The 15,701-nt window shown below is 38.7% G+C and overlaps 1 protein-coding gene across 4 annotated transcripts in view; it reads right to left on the reverse strand.

Annotated features, from left to right (window-relative positions):
- Positions 1–3,269: 3,269 nt before the first annotated feature.
- Positions 3,270–15,701, reverse strand: part of LOC123764932 (nicolin-1) — a 28,801-nt gene continuing 16,369 nt past the window's right edge. For 2 of the 4 annotated variants that reach the window (XM_069333215.1, XM_069333216.1), the window contains one exon: positions 3,270–3,773. In XM_069333215.1, the coding sequence (XP_069189316.1) occupies positions 3,723–3,773 (51 nt within the window). In that variant the 3' untranslated portion in view covers positions 3,270–3,722. The remainder of the gene's footprint in view (positions 3,774–15,701) is intronic. The other 2 variants (XM_045753121.2, XM_045753122.2) reach the window with 2 other exon arrangements.

Consider the following 15,701-nt stretch of genomic DNA (forward strand, 5'->3'; position numbering starts at 1 on the left):
TATATATATATATATATATATATATATATATATATATATATATATATATATATATATATATGTCGTACCTAGTAGCCAGAACGCACTTCTCAGCCTACTTTGCAAGGCCTGATTTGCCTAATAAGCCAAGTTTTCATGAATTAATGTTTTTTGACTACCTAACCTACCTAACCTAACCTAACCTAACTTTTTCGGCTACCTAACCTAACCTAACCTATAGAGATAGGTTAGGTTATATATATATATATATATATATAAATATATATATATATATATATATTATATATATATATATATATATATATATATATTTATATATATATATATATATATATATATATATATATATATATATGTCGTATATATATATATATATATATATATATATATATATATATATATATATATATATATATATATATATATATATATATATATATATATATATATATATATATATATATATATATATATATATATATATATATATATATATATATATATATATATATATATATATATATATATATATATATATATATATATATATATATATACGACATATATATATATATATATATATATATATATATATATATATATATATAAATATATATATATATATATATATATATATATATATAATATATATATATATATATATATTTATATATATATATATATATATATAACCTAACCTATCTCTATAGGTTAGGTTAGGTTAGGTAGCCGAAAAAGTTAGGTTAGGTTAGGTTAGGTAGGTTAGGTAGTCAAAAAACATTAATATATATATATATATATATATATATATATATATATATATATATATGTCGTACCTAATAGCCAGAACGCACTTCTCAGCCTACTATTCAAGGCCCGATTTGCCTAATAAGCCAAGTTTTCATGAATTAATGTTTTTTCGTCTACCTAACCTACCTAACCTAACCTAACCTAGCTTTTTTTGGCTACCTAACCTAACCTTACATATAAATATAGGTTAGGTTAGGTTAGGTAGGGTTGGTTAGGTTCGGTCATATATCTACGTTAATTTTAACTCCAATAAAAAAAATTGACCTCATACATAGAGAAAAGGGTTGCTTTATCATTTCATAAGAAAAAAATTATAGTAAATATATTAATTCAGGAAAACTTGGCTTATTAGGCAAATCGGGCCTTGAATAGTAGGCTGAGAAGTGAGTTCTGGCTACTAGGTACGACATATATATATATATATATATATATATATATATATATATATATATATATATATATATATATATATATATATATATATGTCGTACCTAGTAGCCAGAACTCACTTCTCAGCCTACTATTCAAGGCCCGATTTGCCTAATAAGCCAAGTTTTCCTGAATTAATATATTTACTATAATTTTTTTCTTATGAAATGATAAAGCAACCCTTTTCTCTATGTATGAGGTCAATTTTTTTTTATTGGAGTTAAAATTAACGTAGATATATGACCGAACCTAACCAACCCTACCTAACCTAACCTAACCTATATTTATATGTAAGGTTAGGTTAGGTAGCCAAAAAAAGCTAGGTTAGGTTAGGTTAGGTAGGTTAGGTAGACGAAAAAACATTAATTCATGAAAACTTGGCTTATTAGGCAAATCGGGCCTTGAATAGTAGGCTGAGAAGTGCGTTCTGGCTATTAGGTACGACATATATATATATATATATATATATATATATATATATATATATATATATATATATATATATATATATATATATATATATATATATATATATATATATATATATATATATATATATATATATATATATATATATATATATATATACGACATATATATATATATATATATATATATATATATATATATAAATATATATATATATATATATATATATATATATATATATATAATATATATATATATATATATATATATATATATTTATATATATATATATATGTCGTACCTAGTAGCCAGAACGCACTTCTCAGCCTACAATGCAAGGCCCGATTTGCCTAATAAGCCAAGTTTTCATGAAATAATTATTTTTCGACTACCTAACCTACCTAACATAACCAAACCTAACTTTATTGGCTACCTAACCTAACCTAACCTATAGAGATAGGTTTGGTTAGGTTAGGTAGGGTTGGTTAGGTTCGGTCATATATCTACGTTAATTTTAACTCCAATAAAAAAAATTGACCTCATACATAATGAAATGGGTAGCTTTATCATTGCATAAGAAAAAAAATAGAGAAAATATATTAATTAAGGAAAACTTGGCTTATTAGGCAAATCAGGCCTTGCATAGTAGGCCGAGAAGTGTGTTCTGGCTACTAGGTACGACATATATATATATATATATATATATATATATATATATATATATATATATATATATGCGAACAAGCCTGAATGGTCCCCAGGACAATATGCAACTGAAAACTCACACCCCAGAAGTGACTCGAACCCATACTCCCAGGAGCAACGCAACTGGTATGTACAAGACGCCTTAATCCACTTGACCATCACGACCGGACATAATGAGGTGATAGCCGAAGCTATTTGAGCCACCCCACCGCCGGCACTCGGATATTGTCCTGGGGACCATTCAGGCTTGTTCGCATTTGTGTTCCTCACGTGTGCCCCAAAGAATGAGGTGATTTGGTAAAATGCTATGCCCAAGATTACCATCCGAGTGCCGGCGGTGGTCTGTAACATTGTGTGTGTGTTCGTTCGAAAACATTGCTAGTTTTCCATTGGTGTATTCTATTATAGTAATACGTACTCAACATTTCCTAATACTGTGTTTTGTAGTTTGACCGTATTAGTGTTTTAAGCTGCCAAATTTGTTAGGTACAGTAAATAGTTTAGTACAGTCGATAGTAAACACGTTTTTTTTTTCTAAATTCTTAAAAACATTTCCAATACGTTTTCTCAGTGCATCTCTGCTGGTCCACATTATCAATACAACGCGTAAGGCTTTAATAGAAGCTATGAATTTAAAATTATTAACATAGAACGCACAGGAATATTGATCCACAGTGCAATACGCTATCTTTATTGTTAATAATAAGTTGTATACCTGAAGGTAATAAGTTCTCTGGACCACTGAGATATTTTAACTACACTTAATCCACTTAGTGTTATTGATAACAACTAATGAAACACTACAGTGTCACTTGAACCCATTTACAATTTAAAGTTACCATTGCACCTAGAATTATGTTCAGGTTCCGTTAAGGATATTAAAAAATCAATTTTAGCTTAAATTATCTTGTAAATTAGTTTAATAAATGGTAAATGATTTTCAACATTTATAAACTCAAAGCAATAAATAGCGAGAATATAATCAAAGAGCAATCTTTTTAATAAAGACCAGAGAGCTAAATAAACTTATGAACAATTGGAGAAAGGGTCTGATAGAACCTTGTCAAATTACAAATATCGAAAGTAGAAATAAGAAGCCAAGAAAAATTGTTGCATTATTCAAAGATTTATCGTTACGAGGGTCATCTGTCCATTTCACCATATACTTAAGTCAGTGCAGGTGTTATTGTTACTAAGGCACTTCGCCATTTATAAACCGTCCCAATCATTCGTTGTCATTGTTACCCTCGCTAAACTTCACATCTTGCTTGCAGCTCTCACTAGGCTTCACCTTTCTCTTATTGTCTGAAGTGACAGAGAACGTCGCTTGTTATTGCATGAAGCCCCTGTCAGGTATACTGTAAGGTACCCAGGTCATAGCCACCGCCTGACAGCTCGCCCTGGAGGTAAAAAAGCAAATTAATATATAAATATATATGTATATACATATTAGTATATTTTGGTAGCAGTCTTTCCTGTAGACATATATTATTAAATATGACCGAAAAAGTAAGATTAATAATTCTAACACGAATTTTCTCAATCTTTCGTACATTTCTTTTCACTGTTGGTGGTAATTCAAAAATCAATTCTCAAAAATTCATTTTTATTTCTAGTCTGACGTGACACTTGAGCGCGTTTCGTAAAACTTATTACATTTTCAAAGACTTTAGTTTAAACATACACAACTGAATAGAACTTACACATCTCCGATTTGTTTATATCTACATTTGAGTGAGGTGGATGGGGTGAGGTGGTATTTAATAAGGTATTAATTTCATCAACACAAGACAGAACACGAAACAATGGGTATTGAATAGAAGTGATTGTAGAAAGCCTATTGGTCCATATTTCTTGATACTTCTATATTGGAGCGGAGTCTTGAGGTGGGTAGAATATTGTTGTGCATTAATTGGCTGTTGATTGCTGGTGTTGACTTCTTGATGTGTAATGCCTCGCAAACGTCAAGCCGCCTGCTATCGCTGTATCTATCGATGATTTCTGTGTTGTTTACTAGGATTTCTCTGGCGATGGTCTGGTTGTGGGAAGAGATTATATGTTCCTTAATGGAGCCCTGTTGCTTATGCATCGTTAAACGCCTAGAAAGAGATGTTGTTGTCTTGCCTATATACTGGGTTTTTTGGAGCTTACAGTCCTCAAGAGGGCATTTGAAGGCATAGACGACGTTGGTCTCTTTTAAAGCGTTCTGTTTTGTGTCTGGAGAGTTTCTCATGAGTAGGCTGGCCGTTTTTCTGATTTTATAGTAAATCGTCAGTTGTATCCTCTGATTTTTGTCTTTAGGGATAACGTTTCTATTAACAATATCTTTCAGGACCCTTTCCTCCGTTTTATGAGCTGTGGAAAAGAAGTTCCTGTAAAATAGTCTAATAGGGGGTATAGGTGTTGTGTTGGTTGTCTATTCAGAGGTTGCATGGCGTTGCATGGCCTTCTTATGATGTCTTCGACGAAACTATTGGAGAAGCCGTTGTTGACTAGGACCTGCCTTACCCTACAGAGTTCTTCGTCGACTTGCTTCCATTCTGAGCTGTGGCTGAGAGCACGGTCGACATATGCGTTAACAACACTCCTCTTGTACCTAATATGCGTTAACAACACTCCTCTTGTACCTATCTGGGCAGTCGCTTTTGGCATTTAGGCACATTCCTATGTTCGTTTCCTTAGTGTAGACTGCAGTGTGGAAACCTCCGCTCTTTTCCATGACTGTTAAATCTAGAAAGGGCAGCTTCCCATCCTTTTCCATCTCGTAAGTGAAACGCAGCACGGAACATTTGAGCGGAGTTCCGTGCTGCGTTTCACCCAAAGAGATTCAGACTGATTGTGGGAGTGTGTTCCAATCGAGATGGTTTAGGCAAACTATTGCAAGCTGGGGGATAACCCAGATTCGGTCTTCGCCCTACAGACCGCAATCGCAAGGTTCCACTCGACCTTGAAGACCATGTTAAGAGTGTTCTGCACCGAACAAAGAACAGAATGGGATGAGGCCGTGTATCTGGCGTTATTTGCGATACAGGACGCAGTGGTAGAGTCTCTGGGATTCTCACCGTTTCAACTCATGTATGAACACGAGGTGCGTAGTCCCCTATCGATGCTGAAGGAACAGCTAACGTCGGGAGTGGCCATGAAATCAGTCGACGAGTATGTGTATAAATTCAAGGAACGACTTGGAAGTGCGAAGAAGTTAGCAGGAAAGCATCTGAGGAAGGCCCAGAGGAAGATGTCCGATTGGTATGATCGGAAGGCCGTCCAAAGGGAGTTTCATGTTGGGACCCGGGTGATGGTGCTGCTACTCAGAAAGAGCAAGGTGACTGAACCGCGTTTCGAAGGACCATACAGGGTTGTGAAGCGGATAGGCCAAGTGAACTATGAAATCAGCAAGCCGGACCGATCCCGTAAGATGCAAGTGTTTCATATAGATCGTCTGAAGCCGTATTTCCAGGAAGAAGGAAAGGCCACCGATAGGAACGGGACGATGCGACCAGAAGGAGAGGGGAGAGCAGTTATGTGTATGAGACTGAACCAAGAATTTCCAGAGGAAGAAGGAAAATGAGCCCGTGCTGATGGCACTCATCTTTCTAACACCGAGAGTTTAAGAAGCTACGGAGAGAAGTTACAACATCTGAAAGGGAAGCAGAGGGCCGATTTTATGACCATTTTTAGAGAGAATGAATCTATTTTCACGGACGTGCCCCGACGCCACAGGAGTGTGATACACGAAATAGAAGTGAGAGGTGGTAGGCCAATTAAGCACAGTGCATATCGGGTCAGCCCGGAGAAGAGGGAGCTATTGAGGAAAGAAGTGAAATATCTTCTGGCGAACGACCTAGCAGAGCCCAGTAATAGTGAGTGGAGTTCGCCTTGTTTGTTGGTAAGGAAGAGCGATGGGACGTACCGTTTTTGTACGAATTATCGGAAAGTAAACGCCATCACCGTGTCGGATTCTCATCCTATGCCTCGCGTGAATGATTGTATCGACCAGGTAGGCAACGCCAGGTACGAGTCGAAGGTCGTTCCCCTGAAAGGATATTACCAGATATCATTGACCAGGGAGGCCAGAAAGATTTCTGCTTTCGTCACGCCGGATGGGCTATATCAGTACAAGGTGCGGCTGTTGCTTCCAGAGAATGATGAATGAGGTGCTTTGGGGGGGCCGAAGGATGCACGGTGTACATAGACGACATCGTGGTGTACGCCAACAGTTGGGAAACACACTTGGTCCAACTCAAGGAATTATTCAGAAGGCTTGAGGAAGCGAACTTGACAGTGAATCTAGCGAAAAGCTAGTTTGGAAAGGCTTGTCTGGAGTACTTTGGGTTCATTATAGGATAAGGAGAAGTGACCCCGGTTGATCAGAAGGTGACAGCAATCAAGGAGTACCCCGTGCCCAGAACAAGGAAGGAATTACTTCGGTATCTGGGAATGATAGGCTACTACAGGGGGTTCTGTGAGAATTTTTCCACCATAGCCCACCCACTGACGGAGATGTTGTCCAAGAATAAGAGATGAAAGTGGAGGGAAGGCCTGCCAGGAATCTTTTGAAAAGACGAAGAGCCTGCTGACAGAGGCCCCTGTTCTGATATCCCCAGACTTCTCGGCGAGATTCATACTATATGTCGACGCCAGTGACGTTGGAATAGGAGCCATGTTGGTCCAAGAAAGGAACGAGGTACACAGACCAGTGGCCTTCTACTCAAAAAAGTTTGTAAAACACCAGCACGCCTACAGTACCGTCGAGAAAGAGGCCCTAGCTCTGGTCATGTCCTTACAACATTTCGATGTGTACGTGGGAGGAAGTGTGCAACCAGTACTAGTATTCACTGACCATAACCCATTGACCTTCCTATACAAAATGAAGCATTCAAACCAGAGGTTAACGAGATGGGCGTTGCTTCTGCAGGAATATTGGTTAGAGATAAGGGAAAAGAGAATGTAGTGGCAGATGCCCTTTACCGTGTGCACTGATCAGATATGACTCTTATTTTAAGGGGAGGGGGTATGTGACGGTGTCCCACCCCTATATTTCTTCCTTCCCAGCTTAAAAGAGTAATATCTCCGTAACCTGAGTATTCTCTGATGATCAGGGAACATTTTCATGTGTGGAAAAGCGTGGAGCGTGATTAAACTGGCTGTAAAATGGCCAGTTAAGTTTGATAATGCAAGGGGCTTACGCCTTTTGGGGCACAAGGTGGCGACAGTCCATTCTGTTTCCCACCAAGACGTCGTGACTCCTCCCGGCACCTGATTGACCAGGTGAGGTCACGTGCCGGAAGTGACCAATGACGAGAGCCCTCGGGTGGTGTGACGTGATGAGGCGGAGGGCTCTCGGGGCCACTGGCGCCTGGGTGGGAGAGAGAGTACGTCACAAGCCGCCCTAGAGTGAGGACGCACTCAAGTGAGCTCCTGATCTAAAGGTTAGAGAGCCCTTACCAGTAGATTTAAGCATCACTTCGATACGGCAGACAGACCGGGAGGCCACCCTTGATCCGCGGAGTACCCAGAAGCAAGGATAGACCGGATTAGAGAGCCAAGAGCTCTATCAAGAGTCTGCAGCAGGGACGAACGTGGAGGCTGGAGACGTCTGGGACGCCCAGCGGACCGACCGCGTTACACATATCAAGTGAGAAGCTACGGCCGGGCCGAATCTACTGGCAGTGAGGCGAAGGGAACTGAGCTGGACTGCAAGAGTCGGCAGTGCCAGTGAGAGTGCAGGACGACGACGGAGGTACCTGTCTCCAGTAGCCCGGAGAAGAGGAGGAGGAAGGCAGTACCTGTCGGGAGTGAGTATGGCCAGGACACGATACCACAAGGACGACGGAGGAACCTGTGTGTAGGAACTGATCGACGGGAGACCAGAAGCTAGGACCAGGAACCTCAACATTCCTCAACAGAGGAGGATTCAGCTTTGTGGTTGGAATGAAGTAAGGTAGATAATTGTCCCTCCCTTTACCCTTTTGATCTAGGCGAGCTAGGGTATTTTATATATTGTGAACATTTCTACTTATCATTTTATTGTCTAAGTGACAGAGTGTTAGGCTAGGAGTCAAGAGCTCATGTAGGCTTGATAGTGGTGGAACATAAATGTGTTGATGCGGTGATGTTAGTGATCCTGGAGGTAGTAGCTGGTTTGCAAGGAGCCAGCAACGAACTATGAAACGCCCAGCTGATCATGTTGTCAGAGGCGCGGGGAGAGCCCCGGCTGTTTTGACAGTTGGAGCCATCAGCTGACCATGTTGCCAGAGACGTGTCGTGAGGAGTGTTGCCACCAGCAGACGATTCCACTTATAGACATTTCTTTATGCAATTTATATGTATATATATATACCTTTTCTTCAGTAAACTTTTAAACTAACTGATGAGTTTAAGTGAGCCTCCATTCTCTTGGGCTATATTTTTGAGTGAGACCATTTATGACACCTTGCACTGCACGTGACATTGCATCCTTAAGTAAGATAACTAAGGAGACCAATGATGTGTTGCTGGGACACGAGTATAAACACCCAGCTGGTGACCTGGGCAGACCAGATATCCAAGAGAGAGAGCGTCCCAGTGTCAGGACGGGCAGGTTCAGGTGTGTCACAGGTAGACCTGAACCTCTCCACTCGCTAGGGGTATAGATAAGGTCAGCCTTTAGTTGACTGGGAGAGCCCAAGGGCGAGCAGTGGCGCCTGGTACTGAGGGGCTAAGACCCGTCGGACGACCCCAACCACAGGTAGGAAGGGGGTGAACCTTGACACTATATACTGAGTTCTTTGGAACTTACAGTTAATCCTTGGTACAAAAGGATTAAAAATGGGGAGGTCACTTTAGAACAGGAATTCGTACAACTGGTTAGAAATGTTAAAAAAGAGATAAGGAAAGATAAAATTCCCATTATTTGCATTAGCGTGGGAGGAAATGATGTTGGTCGAGTCAGGAGTGAGGAACTGATTCAGAGGTATAAAACAGCCATAGAGTTAGTTAGGAGCAAGGGAGGAATCCCGATCATATGTGGCATTCTTCCAAGAAAGGGAGTGGGAAATGAATGGATATCGAGGGCACTTGGTGTCAATTGCCGGCTGGAAAGATATTGCAAATCAAATGCAATATCTTTCATAGACAACTGGGAACACTTCTATGGAAGAAATGAAATGTATGCTCGTGATGGGGTGCATCTATCGAGAGCTGGGGTTGTTGCTGTTGCGAACTCGCTAGAAGAAGTGGTTAGAGGTGTTTGTTTGGGTTTAAACTGTTAGTAGATAGAGGTATGGGAATTGATTTGGAGGAAGGAGGTAATAAAAGTATGTGTTTGTGGGAGAAAGGAATTGGCAAAACGATCAGGGAAAGAGAAGGTCCGCAAAATAACAATTCACTTAGGGTATATTACACTAACAGTAGAAGTCTAAGAAATAAAATTAACGAATTAAATGCTCTTGTCTGCACAGAAAAAATAGATATTATTGCACTTACCGAAACGTGGATGAATGTAGAAAATAGAGAACTATTAGCTGAATATCAAATATATGGATTTAAACTATTTCACACAGATAGATATATTAGACGAGGAGGTGGAGTAGCCATATATGTTAGGGACAATTTGAAATGTAGTCTCAAAGAGGGAATCAAAACTGAGCCACACACAGAAACTATTTGGATTGAATTAAACGAAAAAGCTAATAATATTATAATAGGAGTAATATATAGGCCACCAAATTTAGACAGAATGGAAGCAAAGCATCTATGGGATGAAATATCTAGAGCATCTAGAGCTAACAGTATTTATGTCATGGGTGACTTTAATTTTAGCGGAATAAACTGGTTGAACAAAACAGGGAATAGTGAAGCAGAAGATTTTCTAGAATTAATTGACGATTGCTTTCTTACGCAACACATTAAGGAACCAACACGGGAAAATAATATTTTAGATTTAGTGTTAACTAACAGGGAAACGCAAATTAATGACATCGAAATAGGGAGTGAGCTAGGGAGCAGTGATCACAAAGAAATCAGATTTAGCATAGAATGGAATAGACCAGTAGGAGAAAATTCTGTTAAAGTGCCAGATTTTCGAAAAGCTGATTTTAATAGCCTAAGAAATTTTTTGGGTCAAATTGATTGGAAAGGCTTGGGTATGGGGTGTGGGCCGGTCTTGGAGCGAGACATGAACCCAGCGATAGGTGACTTAAATGGGGATTTCGATGTGGATTCAATATATAACTTATTTAAGAATATTCTAAACAAAGCACAGGAACGTAGTATACCATACAAATTGAATAGATCGTATACTAATGACCCAAAGTGGATAACAAAGAATTTGAAGAACCTTATAGGTAAAAAGAGAGCTTGGTACAAAAGGATTAAAAATGGGGAGGTCACTTTAGAACAGGAATTCGTACAACTGGTTAGAAATGTTAAAAAGAGATAAGGAAAGCAAAAAGAAACTATGAAGTTCGCATAGCAGGGCAAGCAAAGACAAATCCTAAAGGGTTTTTTCAGTTATATCGTACTAAGACTAGGGAAAGGATAGGTCCATTAAAACTGAGACAGGTCAAATAACAGATAGTGATGAAGAGATGAGTAGTATTTTTAATAAATATTTTGTATCTGTATTTACTAAAGAGGAACTTAACAATATGCCTTCAGCCGAACAAGTCTATGTGGGTGGGGACGAGGACAGGTTGACGAGTTTAGCAGTTACCAGGGAGGATGTTCTTAAACAAATAGTAAAACTCAAACCAAACAAATCCCCAGGGCCGGATGAAGTGTTTGCTAGGGTGCTTAAAGAATGCAAAGAGGAGCTTTGTGACCCACTGTCAACCATATTTAATAAATCAATAGAGTCAGGCAGAGTGCCAGAGTTTTGGAAAGTTGCTAATGTGATACCAGTTTTTAAGAAAGGAGATAGATCACTTGCGTCTAACTATCGACCAATTAGCCTAACGTCTATTGTGGGAAAGTTACTCGAATCTATAATAGCAAATAAAATTCGTCTTCATCTTGAAAAACATAAATTAATAATTGAGTCGCAACATGGTTTTATAAATGGCCGTTCATGTTTAACAAATTTGTTATCTTTTTATTCTAGCATTGTTGAGGCAGTTGATAGTGGTAAGGATTGCGATGTTGTATACCTTGACTTTAGCAAAGCTTTTGATACAGTGCCACATGAAAGACTGATTAAAAAAATAGAGTCTCATGGTATTGGGGGTGCTATATTAAGCTGGATTAGGGCATGGCTATACCAAAGGAAACAGAGAGTTAGTATAAATGGTATCAAGTCAGAGTGGGAAAATGTTGTAAGTGGAGTGCCTCAAGGCTCTGTCCTGGGACCTCTGTTGTTTATAATATATATAAATGATTTAGATTCAGGTTTGAGTAGCAACATTTGCAAATTTGCCGATGATACGAAAATCGGTAGGGAAATTAATTCGGAGGAGGACTCACTATCACTTCAAGTTGATCTAGATAGGGTTTTGAAATGGTCAAAGGATTGGCAGATGCAGTTTAATGCTGATAAATGTAAAGTTCTGAGGTTAGGTAATGATGATAGAGTTACAAGATACGAGCTAGATGGTGTTGTGATTGCGAAGTCGGATTGCGAAAGGGATCTGGGAGTTATGATTAGTAAGAATTTAAAACAAAAGGATCAATGCATAAATGTTCGTAATAAGGCAAATCGGACACTTGGATTTATTAATCGCAGCGTTAGTAACAAGACACCTGGTGTGGTTCTCAAGCTATATCTTGCTCTAGTTAGGCCCCATTTAGATTATGCAGTTCAGTTTTGGTCGCCATATTATAGAATGGATATAAATTCACTTGAACGTGTCCAGCGTAGGATGACTAAGTTAATTCCCCAAATTAGAAATCTTTCATATGAAGAAAGATTAACAAAGCTTAAGTTGCATTCACTGGAAAGGCGAAGAGTTAGGGGTGACATGATAGAGGTTTACAAGTGGATGAATGGACATAACCGGGGGATATTAATAGGGTATTAAAAGTATCAACACAGGACAGAACACGAAACAATGGATATAAATTGGATAAGTTTAGATTTAGGAAAGACTTGGGTAAATACTGGTTCAGTAACAGGGTTGTTGATTTGTGGAACCAATTGCCGCGTAACATTGTGGAGGTGGGGTCCCTCGATTGTTTCAAGCACGGGTTGGACAAGTATATGAGTGGGATTGGGTGGTTATAGAATAGGAGCTGCCTCGTATGGGCCAATAGGCCTTCTGCAGTTACCTTTGTTCTTATGTTCTTATGTACAGTCCCCAAGTGGACATTTAAAGGCATAGACGACGTTGGTCTCCTTCAAAGCGTTCTGCATGGTGTCTGGGGAGTTTTTCATGAGTAGATTGGCCGTTTTTTTTGGTTTTATAATAAATTATCAATTGTATTTTCTGATTTTTGTCTGTAGGGATGACATTCCTGTCAACAATGTCTTTCAGGACCCTTTCCTCCGTTTTAAGAGCTGTCGAAAAGAAGTTCCTGCAAAATAGTCTAATAGGGGATACAAGTGTTGTGTTGGTTGACTCTTCGGAGGTTGCATGGCGTTTCACCATTCTTTTTATGATGTCTTCAACGAAACCGTTAGAGAAGCCATTGTTGACTAGGACCTGCCTTATCCTACAGAGTTCTTCATCGACTTCTTTCCATCCTGAGCTGTGGCTGAGAGCACGGTCGATGTAAGCATTGACAACACTCCTCTTGTACCTGTCTGGGCAGTCACTATTGGCATTGAAGCACATTTCTATGTTTGTTTCCTTGGTGTAGACTGCAGTATGGAAGCCTCCGCTCCTTTCCGTGACTGTTACATCCAGAAAGAGCAGCTTCCCATTATTCTCCATCTCGTACATGAAACCTAACACAGAATTCCACTCAAATGCCTCCTTCAGCTGCTGCAGACATCTGGCATCAGGTACCTGTGTAAAAATGTCGTCAACATACCTGCAGTATATGACGGGTCTCAAGTCCATATCAACTAAGACCCTCTGCTCGATGGTCCCCATGTAGAAGTTCGCAAACAGGACACCTAGGGGAGAACCCATGGCGACCCCATCTACTTGCTTATACATGTGACCATCTGGGCTCAAGAAGGGTGCCTCTTTAGTACAGGCTTGAAGTAGTTTCCTTAGTATGCTTTCTGGCATGTCAAGAGGAGTGCAAGCCGAGTCACGATACACTCTGTCTGCTATTATCCCGATTGTTTCGTCCACAGGTACGTTGGTAAATAGTGACTCCACATCCAACGAAGCTCTTATTCTCGTAGCCCGTGCTCCCCACAGTAAGTCGACAAATTCCTTGGGAATTTATAAAGGTCAAAGTGGGTCAAAGAAAAGTGAAACGCCATGCGACCTCTAAAGAGTCAACTAACACAACACAGGTACCCCCTATTAGACTAATTTACAGGAACGTCTTTTCGACGGCTCATAAAACAGAGGAAAGGGTATTGAAAGATATTGTTGATAGGAATGTCATCTTTATAAACAAAAATCAGAAAATACAATTGATAATTTATTATAAAACCAAAAAAACGGCCAACCTACTCATGAAAAACTCCCCAGACACCAAGCAGAATGCTTTGAAGGAGACCAACGTCGTTTATGCCTTTGAATGCCCACTTGGGGACTGTAAGCCCCAAAGAACTCAGTATATAGGCAAGACAACAACGTCTCATTCCAGGCGACTAACAATTCATACGCAACAGAGCGCCATCAAGGAACATATAATCTCGTCTCACAACCAGACCATCACCAGAGAAATCTTAACAAACAACACAGAAATCATTGATACGTACAGCAATAGCAGGCGGCTCGACATCAATGAGGTACTACACATCAAAATGTCAACACCAGCAATCAACAGCCAATTAATGCACAATTATATTCTACCTACTTCATGACACCGAACCAATAGAAGCATCAAGAGGAAGTGTTGATGCTATGGGCCAATAGGCCTTCTGCAGTTACTTCCATTCTTATGTTTTTATACCCATTGGTTCGTGTTTTATCTTGTGTAAATATCAATCACCTCACCCAAAACTTTTGTACCATATCACCTCACCCAAATGCGAGTATAAGTATGGATGCGTGTTTACAGATTACAGTTGTGTGTGTAAAGTAAAGTCTTTGAAAATGTAATAAGTTATTATGAAACGTGTTCAGACGTCGCGTCAGACTAGAAATAAAAATGAATTTTGGAGAATTGATTTTTCAATCACCATCGATAGTGAAAAGAAACATAAGAAATACTGAGAAAATTCGTGTTAGAATTATTAATCTTACCTTTTCGGTCATATTTAACAACATATGTTTACAAGAGAGACTGCTACAAAAATATACTAATATAATATATATATATATATATATATATATATATATATAATATATATATATATATATATATATATATATATATATATATATATATATATATATATATATATATATATATATATATATATATATATATATATATATATATATATATATATATATATATATATATATATATATATATATATATATACCTATATATATATATATATATATATATATATATATGCGTGCGAACAAACTACCACCGTAACTGTACAAAAGTCATTGGTAGCCTAGGCTATATCCCCAATGACCCGACAGCACTTGGTGATAAGTTTAGGCATAGATATTTTATCGAATCCCCTCACTTTGTGGGGCCACGTGAGCAACACAAATGTGAACAAGCTTGAGTGGTCCCCAAGCCAATATGCAACTGAAAACTCTGCTATATCCCCATGGGTCATTGGGGACATAGCCTAATCTACCAATGACTTTTGTACTGTCATGGTGGTCGAGTGGTTAAGGAATCAGGTACGCCATGGTGCATAGTGCTCCTGACTGTCTGGGTTCGAATCCTTCTGGGGTGTGGAGTTTTCAGTTGCATATTGGCTTGGGGACCATTCAAGCTTGTTCGCATTTGTGTTGCTCACGTGGCCCCACAATGTGAGGTGATTCGATGAAAGATCTACCCCCAAGATTACCACCAAGTGCTGCCTGGTGGTTGCTGGGATGATGACAGAGTGTGGTGAAGATGCTCACAGTGACAATGACCGTGTAGTGATGATGACAGAGTGTGGTGAAGATGCTCACAGTGACAATGGCCGTGTAGTGATGATGACAGAGTGTGGTGAAGATGCTCACAGTGACAATGACCGTGTAGTGATGATGACAGAGTGTGGTCAAGATGATTACTGTGTCATAATATGAGTACCATAAATGAGTGCGCTTGAGAGAACTCTAATTAATAAATAATGATAAAACTAAAAAAAAATCAAATACAAGTGAAAAAACAGT

Source organism: Procambarus clarkii, chromosome 29 (genome assembly GCF_040958095.1).
Source record: "Procambarus clarkii isolate CNS0578487 chromosome 29, FALCON_Pclarkii_2.0, whole genome shotgun sequence".
Lineage (NCBI taxonomy): Eukaryota > Metazoa > Arthropoda > Malacostraca > Decapoda > Cambaridae > Procambarus > Procambarus clarkii.